The sequence below is a fragment of the Cottoperca gobio genome, chromosome 7 (genome assembly GCF_900634415.1).
Source record: "Cottoperca gobio chromosome 7, fCotGob3.1, whole genome shotgun sequence".
NCBI lineage: Eukaryota > Metazoa > Chordata > Actinopteri > Perciformes > Bovichtidae > Cottoperca > Cottoperca gobio.
In genome coordinates, this window is record NC_041361.1 from 1,658,181 (window position 1) to 1,668,180 (window position 10,000).

The 10,000-nt window shown below is 41.2% G+C and overlaps 2 protein-coding genes across 4 annotated transcripts in view; one reads left to right on the plus strand and one right to left on the minus strand.

Moving 5' to 3' along the window:
• The window catches only part of dnmt3bb.1 (DNA (cytosine-5-)-methyltransferase 3 beta, duplicate b.1), a 28,385-nt gene extending 23,662 nt beyond the window's left edge, over nt 1-4,723 (minus strand). For all 3 annotated transcript variants that reach the window (XM_029436268.1, XM_029436267.1, XM_029436266.1), the window contains exon 1: nt 4,544-4,723. In XM_029436268.1, the coding sequence (XP_029292128.1) occupies nt 4,544-4,551 (8 nt within the window). In that variant the 5' untranslated portion in view covers nt 4,552-4,723. The remainder of the gene's footprint in view (nt 1-4,543) is intronic.
• A 1,151-nt stretch (nt 4,724-5,874) lies between these two features.
• commd7 (COMM domain containing 7) overlaps nt 5,875-10,000 on the plus strand; it is a 4,682-nt gene continuing 556 nt past the window's right edge. The window contains exons 1-8 of the mRNA XM_029435968.1: nt 5,875-6,026; nt 6,693-6,746; nt 7,010-7,112; nt 7,812-7,868; nt 8,036-8,073; nt 8,269-8,359; nt 9,331-9,380; nt 9,462-9,510. Coding sequence (XP_029291828.1) covers nt 5,946-6,026; nt 6,693-6,746; nt 7,010-7,112; nt 7,812-7,868; nt 8,036-8,073; nt 8,269-8,359; nt 9,331-9,380; nt 9,462-9,510 — 523 coding nt within the window. The 5' untranslated portion in view covers nt 5,875-5,945. The remainder of the gene's footprint in view (nt 6,027-6,692; nt 6,747-7,009; nt 7,113-7,811; nt 7,869-8,035; nt 8,074-8,268; nt 8,360-9,330; nt 9,381-9,461; nt 9,511-10,000) is intronic.

A 10,000-nucleotide genomic window follows, 5' to 3' on the forward strand; every position in this document is an offset into this window, starting at 1 on the left:
AAACACGATTTCTTGCCAAAGTCATTATAAAAATTCAGTGTTTCAGTTCTATTAATTCATGGCAGCTACACCAACTATACACATTTAGTTTTTTGGGGAAAAAGAGCACAGGCACAGACATCGGACCAGGATATCGATTTTGGTGGATTGACAAACACGAGGCAGGATGGATTGGTGCCTATGAGAGTGGCAACATTTAGAGCAGATACAAAGTGATAAATTGCAACAGAAGTCATAGTTTAGAGTAAGATAACATTCTCCAATCATCTAATATGAAATAACACATCAACTCCAACCATTAAGAAGAGTGTGCCCACGGTGCACATTGGGCCTGTACCCAACCAGGTACAATAAAGGACACATTAGTGGCTTCTTTTCAATGCTGACGTGCCCATATGTACATTTAACGTCTAGTTAATTGCTGAAAATATTGCTCGTGATCATACTGGCCCTGAAGAAATCCCTTTCTAATGTGATGGGGGACAACATCTAGTTTATTGCACTTCTCTCAGTAGCTAACAGACAACACCACACTTTGTGTTGAAGACATGGATCCTGCATTTAATAAGCTTTTACCAGCTCATCATGCATCAGCCCTCCAATCAAACTACCGTTAAAGTCACTGCTGTATGTTCTCTCTCAAACGTCCTTCAGTAGCACAAAGTCATTCTTGGAACAGCAGCGATGACGTTATTAATATTTAACCACCACGACAAAGTAAACTGTAAATGTGCCGCTTTATCTCTCCTGGTTCTTCACAATAAATTCAAGATACTTTGTGCAAGTGAAAACATGTGCAAAAGCTCAAGATGATTCAGAAAACTTCTCCTGAAAACAACGTCCAACATTGTTTAATTAAATTAGTCATCCGAAGACCAAAGTCTGAAATACATCGAGCTATAAATACGACAGTAGGAAGTCTGCAGCTAACTAACTAACTAACTAAATGTGGCGAACCACTGCAGATAAAAGGGTTTTAATTGATTATTAACTTTTGTCTCGCCTCACTTACACCCTGTGCCTGCTCCAAACATGACACATCTTTCAAATGTGATAGGACTAACACAATGAACAAATGAAACCTGCTCCATAGGACACAAGTGGAGTTTTAAACCTTTTTAGACATTTGACATCCTCATTTTAAATCCTCCTTTAGCCACACACATGTACACAGCACAGCAAACACAGTGACATTTAGACTTTGCATTTGAGAGCAGTGTGCAGCTATTGTATCAGCACCCAGGGAGCCGTGCGGGGGTCCGGAGCTACTGCCGCCCCAGGTGTAACCCCGGTGCTTAAACACACAGTAAGTCCCCGTCAGCACAGTTTCAGTCCACAGCAGTGTATTTACTTTGCATGGTGGATGACAAATGTAACTGGCACTCGATCAATATCTGTCATCACTTTATTAAGACCATGTGACTCATAGCAATCTGTCCCAGTTCCATTCAGACAGTATTATGAGAAGATGACAGGTCCGATCCCCTCGGGATTATGTTTAAACAGTCAACGACTCTCCACAAACTGAATGGAGCTATTCAGTTCATTTATTTAAATGTAAGGTCTTCATATGTTAAAGTAATGCATGTCGTCTCAAGTGGTTGATTTAAAGGGACATAAAATCCAACCTGTAGTCTTACAAATGTTAATGAAAACACGTCACGAGTCTTATTCAATATAAAGTTTCACTTTAGTATTTGCTTTATTCTGCGCAGATTAACTATTTTTATTAATAATCCCTCATGTCGATCGTTTATGAGGCAAAAGTTTCAGCTTCTTAAAGGTGTTGCTGCTCTTCTCTGTTTTAAATGATCGTAAATTTAATATATTTGGGCTCTTGGTCAAACAAAACATTTGTGACTTTAGGGAATTGTGATGGTTATTTTATTTCACTATAGATCGTGTGCATGTGACGTCACGCTTATTTCCCAACCCGGAAGTCAGCCATGTTGGTTGGAATACACAACCAAGACTGCGGCCGTTCACGTGTGTGTTGCTGCAACGCTTCGTAATTTTCTTTGTATTTAAACGTCTAAGATTGAAAGAAATGCCAATCGTGTGCGCAGTGTATACTTGTGGTCATAACGCTACTCGTGACCCAGAGAAACGGTTCTTTAGATTTCCTAAAATCATCAAAAACAACGATCCACAAAAGAGGGATGACTTACTGTCTACCGAACGCCGTAAGCTGTGGTTTAGCAACATAACTCGTGAGGATTTACAACTCAGACTTCTTCTAAGTATTGTGACTCTCTGGATCCTCTGCAAAGGCAAGATTCAGAGGAAAAAGTCCACATTTTCCGCCGTGACCCGTACACGCTAAAGCCGTCGGATTATATTGAGGCTTTAGATTCATTACCGCCGATTGAATATCCGGATATTGTGAACTATCCTTGTGCTACAAACGTCGTGGGCAACCAACGCACAAATGAAGGCATACGAGAGCTTAGATGCTTATAATGTCTGTTTCTGGCTGGGTTGGTAGTCTTCTTACCAAACCACTGAAAGATGACAGGGTGCTCGTCCATGCTCGTGTAAATCACTCTCAAAGAGCTCGAGATACACCGCTCAAGCCGTGGTTTGTGAGTGAGAAGATGTTATCCTCGCACACTGTGATTGTATGGCTGGATTAAGCGAAGCATGTTCTCACATTGGTGCTTTGCTTTTCTCAAGTGAAGTAGTCTCAAGAATAAGCCAAACAAAAACATGCACAGAAGAAAAGAGCAAACTGGCATCACATGTAAAGAAAGTGCCTTATTTACCAGTCAGCGATATGGAGAAGTAAGGTCTTACAGTGTTCGGGTATATCATATGCACAAATGTTTAACGTAAACATTGAAAACATAGCTTTAGCTCTTACCAGATATAAAGTGGACGCCACACACACCGGGTGAATTGTGCTTTTTCTTCTGTTAAATCCTCACGAGTTATGTTGCTAAACCAGCTGACGGCGTTCAGGTATACAGCAATTCATCCCTCTTTTGTGGATCGTAGTTTTTGATGATTTTAGGAAATCTAAAGAACCGTTTCTCTGGGTCACGAGTAGCGTTATGACCACAAGTATACACTGCGCACACGTCTGGCATTTTCTTTCAATCTTAGACGTTTAAATACAACTCCCACGCGCCGTCTTGGTTGTGTATACATCCAACATAGGCTGATTTACAGGTTGGGACGTAGGCGTGACGTCACATGCACACGATCTATACCAACCAACATGGCGGCGTCGCACGCACACGTGACACAGTGTTTTCACATGAAGAATACCTTCACTTTAAACACTTAACATTTAATTGCAAATATAATTTTGATTAACTGAAAATAAAATATGTTAATTGCAGGCCTCGTCCAAATATTGAATATTCTCAAATAAAAGACAGAAATGGAAGAAAATGTTTTTGTTAAAAACGTCCCATGAATGCATGACATAAAAATGCACAGAGGTTGCCCTAAAATTTCAAATGAAGAGGTGGGTCTGATAGCAATTGAGCCCAAAAATCATAATTTGTGTCATTCTGAAACATGTCTTGGTGCGGTGTTTTGGTGTGTCGGCCCTGCTCACAGGTAACATTATTCAGCCTCCCCAGTGATGTCAATATTCATGCACTTCTAAGTGACTCCTCCCCTCCCCTTTTCCACCTCGTGGCTCCTTCCAACACTTAACAGTGACTCCAACGTGAATAAGACTTTTTTTTAGTGTCTGCACATCTGTGTGTTCCTGCCTGTTAAACACTAAAAAGCTCTACTAATAAATCACCGAGTAAAAAGAGAGCAATGGTCACAAAGGGAAGTTCAACCGGTAAACCTGCACCGCCAGTACATGTTCAAACTCCAGGAAACTAAAAGAATGTGCAGAATGCCTCTCGTGCATTCCCAAGAAGTCATGCAGTTAAACCAGGACACAAGTCCACAGTAAACTCTGCAGGGACACCGCAGGGGGTTTGAGAAATCACAGTAAAAGCACTTTTCTGCACCAACACGCTGTTCAAAGTCGTTATAACAGCACTATAATATATATTAAGCTCGACAAATCGCTCTGAACTCATCACTCAGCACCAGAAGCAACTTTAAATCATTGCAGAACAACTAAATGTGGAATAAAAAGATATACAAGTACTTTAAAGTAAAACAAAAACACCTTTAACTTAGTATTTAAGAGTGACGCACTATGATTGAAATAGTAGCTTTAACACGTGTGCACCACACGCGCTCACTTCTTCTGAGACTATTATAATATTGTCATAAGAGATGCTTTATAAAGTCAACACAAACACACGATGCATGTCTGCGTGATAATTACCGACATTTCTTTGGTTCAACATCTACACGCAGCTCGGTTCACCGTGCACATGGACCGAGCAACTTCACAAGTGCACGATGAAATAAAGATGAACACATCCCGACACCAACCCAGGCTTCACAAACATCCACAGAAATGTGTCAACATGTAACTATAAATACAAATATGCGTGTTTCTATGTGGAGCTTTCATTATTCGCTCGGTAAAGTCCTGCCAACACGCCCTCCCCGGGGAGAAACTTACATAACCATCCACGCTTCTTTCACTCATCCACGGCTGGAAAATGAGTCGGAAGATGTTGTTGTCTGTAGAGGTTTGTGGAGAATGTGTTTTAAAAGGTTCCAAAAAATAAGCCTTGAACTTGAAGCACAGCTCAGGAGTTGGTCTAGTCCTCTCGCAGGATTTGTTCACTCTGTTGAAGCATGCTGCTGCAGATCTCTCTCTCTCTCTCTCTCTCTCTCTCTCTCTCTCTCTCTCTCTCTCTCTCTCTCTCTCTCTCTCTCTCTCTCGTGCTCTCTCTCCTTCTCTCTCGTGCTCTGTGCGTGCATGGCACTATGCACTGATTGAACCTCTCTGTGGGTCGGCTCATGTACTCGACCTGCAGGGAGAAGTGAACCGCCCAGGTGCGAATGTCAACTTCCATTTTCTGTCCCCTCAGGTTAAACATGAGAACAGGAACTACAGAAATAAGAGCTATGTGGCATTGCAATATAGTAACTAACATATATAAATACAAATAATTAAAGTTCAACTTTACTCTCTCTCTCTGTTTGTTTTTGTGGTCTCAGTAAAGCTCGCTTCACCTTATTACCAACCCACGTTTTTATGATCAAATAACTTTATTTCTGCCAGCAGTGAAATGCAACTAAGTATATATACTCTTGTAATTACAGTTGTTCATCCACTTCCTCTCCAGTGAACACCCTGTATCTCCAGATGTGTTGATAGTGTGTGATAAACTGAAGGATACAACAAACATATGATGATGATGATGATGATGATGATGATGATGACAGTATATAAAGGATTTAAAATGAGCACAACCTTGAACATCTACATATGGATGGGTTACTGAATGGGCCATCTGTGCACAGGCCAAGGACCCAAAGTGCCAGGGGCCTCCCCAGCCTACGACTACAAAGAGAACTACACGATAACTAAAAAGAGATACAATGCAACTATAACCATTATCCTCAAAGAGACAATAGAAAGTGCATAACAACTACACAGAGACGCAAAAATACCAAAAGAAGACACAAAAGCCTATAAAGAGATGCAAAACATTAAAAGAAAACAGGCAAAAGCATCACAAAGTCTATGCCTCTTGGTCCTTTGAAGGAAAGATGGTGGGGCCTTTTGCATGTCTGTGCCCAGCGGCCCCTTGTCTCATGATCCGTCAATGCATCTACAGTAGTGACATTAACCCCAAAACATCATATACAATAGTAAAACACTGAAAGCGAACATTTTACTGGAAAATTAGTATTTTTACTTTTCATACTTTTACATTTTACTGATCATTTTGCTTTTACTTGAGTGGAGGATCTGAATACTCCTCACTGCTTGTCCACGCATGCGCACTGAAGAACCCGGAAGTGGAGTCCACAACAGAATCGAGCAGCTGACGGTTGTTCAGATAAAAAAGATGCAGCTTCACTTCACTAAAGATGTTTTACCGGATTCTGTCAGCACCGACTTTCAGAACCTCAACAAATTCAACGAGCAGGTAAAGAAAGACGGAAGTGTTTGATTTGTTTACCGGAGACACAAGAGAGCAGCAGTTTAATGACGTTAGCTAAGAACAGCTCGTGCTCAGCTCTCAGTCTCCCTCGAGCGTGTTTGTGAATATATATATATATATATATCTGTCATGTTGTGAAAGTTATATATAATGATGCGTGGGTATGGATTTATCTCGCTCCACCAGCTGACAGCTCACGTGAATCACGTGACAGCAGACTGCTCATATATTTTACTTAAATAAAGGTAGTAATAATACTACAGTGTAGAAATACTCAAGTCAAAGTCATGCATTGTAATGCATTATGTAAGTATCACTTTAATGTTGTAGCTGGTAAAGGTGCAGCTAATTACTACTAAACTGCTGGGTAGTTTCATCTCTAATAACACATCATGATTTATGTGTTGATATATATTTTGTATTAAAGTGAATTCAGACTGACACTAATCATCAGAGGATAACAAATGTTGAGATTTATAATCTTGAAATTGTAATTCCTGCGTACTGGAAGGAGAACTGAGTTTATTAAAGATACAGGAGGATTCTGGGAATTTAACTTTGCCTGATTTAATTTTTTTTAAATTAACCATCAACCAACAAACCAAACACAAAGATATTAACAAAGACTTTCATGTTTTTCTATCTGTGCAGCAATTTCTTCGTCTGATTGAAATTCTGTTCCAGTTCCTGCTAGAGCCTAAAGAGGTGAGCATGCACACATACACACATGCACACACACACACACACACACACACACACACACACACACACACACACACACACACACACACACACACACACACACAATTTTGATGTTAATAGGACTTTGGACTCAGTGATTAGCCTTGATAAATAAACCGTTGCAAAACATTACCTGTCCTATTGTGTGCCTGTGCAAATTAATTCATGCAAGTGTGTGTGTGTGTGTGTGTGTGTGTGTGTGTGTGTGTGTGTGTGTGTGTGCATAGACTGAGAGGTTCATGCAGCAGCTCGGTGAGTTTGCAGGGGAACATGGAATGAGTGCCGGTCCTCTGAAGAACCTGATGAAGAGCGTCCTCCTGGTGCCACAGGGTGGGACACACACACACACACACACACACACATACACACGCGCTTGTACAAACACAACTACTTTTACTTCGGTTAGTGATTTCCTACATTACCCAGAATACATTTTGTTAACCTCTTAGATTCATTATTCTATATACAGTTATGATTGCTGTGGTGTACAAACTGAGATGTCTGCCCTCAAACACATCATTCTTAAAGGAATAGTGCAACATTTTGGGAAAATACTAATAATCATCTTTTTCCCCCTTAAGTTGGATGAGAAGGTGGATGTATGATAAATGTGTAGCTCGAGCCAGCAGCCACTTAGCTTAGCTTAGCATAAAGACTGTAAGCAGGGAGAAACAGCTAGCCTGGCTCTGTCCAAAGGTAAAAACAAATCAGCCTAGAAACACTTTTAAATCTCATATGACACTTTATATACGCACGTATGATGTAATACAACCAGTACAACACTTAGCTGTTTCCCCCCGCTTCCAGTCTTTATGCTAAGCTAAGCTAACCTCCTGTTGGTTGAAGCATTATATTTAGCATACAAACATGAGAGTGGTGTCAATCTTCTCATGAAGAAAGCAGATAAACTTATGTAATGCAGCACAGCTGATTTACTCCTGTTGGTGTAGGAATAGTTTTTCCCCCACGATACTCCACTCGATACTCACGAAGGCGCGTTGAGACTGAGTCTGTCTGTTTTCTCCTCAGGCGCCTTGAAGAAAAGCCTGACAGCCGAGCAGATCAAAGAAGACCTTGTGACATTAGGTATACATCCAAATCCTTCTTCACGGGGTCAATTTTAAAACGGGGGTTAAGTATAGCTGCTGGATAGTTTCCTCTTATGACAGCTTGTCATGTTATGAAGGTGGTACCTGATTCTCACAGCATTCCTCATTTTATAAACTTCACTGCTTTATCTGTTGGTTCCTCAGGACTAAACGAGGATAAGGCGACTTACTTTTTACAGCAGGTAAGAGGGTTCAGGGGTATTCCAGCCCCCTCTAGAGGACACAATAATATACAGAACAATTGAACACTGAAGGTCATCATTAATAATGTGATGGGGGTCCACATTAATCATGTCGCCTTCTGTGCTTTAAAAGTGACACAAAAGGCCAAACCTGATCTAATGTTATGATCACGGGGCTGTTTCTGTATTTTGCAGTGGGGGGAGCACTCGGCAGCACTGTGCACACTCGCTGTGGGACAGACTCTGATGGTCAACCAGCTGGTCGACGTGGATTGGAAGTTCGGAGGTAAAAGCAAAAGCAGACATCACATCAAATGTAGCTCTCCGCAAATTGATAGGTTCACTTAAAGTCTATTTCTGAGCTGCAGGGCTGCAGTCGTGTCTCCTCTCCAACTGACATATTCATGAACACAGAGGCTCTACTCTAACGAATACATTTGCATAGCTTACGTCCTGTAATCTTCTTTGTTCTGGCTCATTGAAACGCCTCAGATGTGCACAGCTGATGGGTCTCTCTCGAGCCTCATTGTTTATTCATACAACCTAATGACTTCTTAAGACTTGCAGGTAATAGAAATGCTAATCCGCTGAGCGGGAGAGTCATTATCATTGTGTTGAGCTATTGTTGGGCTGATCTTCATGTTAAAAGACTCGGTGCTCCAGTATTTGAGGGGAGTGGACAGGGAGTGTCTGCACGTGCTGCACTCCTCTGTAGTTTCCTCCACTGTGCTGTTATTGACATGCAAACAGACCGTCTCTGCATGTCGGCAGTGAGTCGGATGGAAACAGTCGAGCAGCTGCGGAGACTTGACTCGTCTGCTGCCATTCAAATGGACCTTCTCAAGGTTCTCATTTGTTCTGCTAGAGAACCAGGGTCCCCTCCGTCTGCTGGAATCATTTCACCTTTTTATTCAGTTGCTTTATAGTCTGTGTTACGGGAAAGAACAACACCAGAGAAATGTATCAGAAGCATATTAGACGTGTATTAAAACAGCGTTTAAATCAAATCAGGTCTATTGATAGTTTATTTATAAGTATACACACCAAAGCACTTTGAGATATTCAGTGGAACATAGCTGTGTGCAGTTTTTAGTTCCTCTGTATTTGATAAAACAATGTTCATGTGAGGAATTATCACTGATAGTTCTTTTGTTAAAAAAACTCTTAAAGCTGAAAACTCAATGCAGTTTATTTGTGATTTCATGCATCACTTTGTGTAGATTTAAACGTCAGGATGTGTTTTCTAAACTCCCACAGTGACCGTCGGAACCAGTGAAGTACAGAAACTGGGCAACATCTTTCTGCAGGTATGGTACACACACACACACACACACACACACACACACAGAGTTACACACCCCTTGAGTTTTGTTGTTTTGCTCTTGCAGTTGAAGCTGGTGGTCAGAAAGGGGAATTCCACTGAAAACGTCTACATGGGTGAGCGACTGTCTTCCATGAGTGACACAAAGAGATCTAGATCTCACAATGTCAGATCCAGATAAGTGAAAGCACATAAATCAATATTTGAATTAAGAAATACGGCAGTGCAAGTGCTTCTTTTAGTGAGCATGTGTATACCGGCTGCAGGAGATATCCTGCTTAGTGTTGGTCAAATATTCGAAACCTTTTCTAGAAGTAAATCGGCAGGTTAGTTTTTTAATGGTACTGAAATGTAAATGTGTGCTGCTTAACGAAAGCAGAAGGATATTGATAAGCAGCAGGAATGTTTCCAGAAGCAGTGCAGGGTACATGCAGCTCGATCCACTGAGATGGAGACCGGCTGCTCCTGCTTTACAAATGCTCGAGCACCAACAGCTCGAACACATGACATACAAACAGGGAGGGTAGAGAACATCTGGGTGACGGGGAGTGTGAGAGGAGATCAACATGTGGAGTTGTTTGTGTATGTATCTGCATTTATCTCCGA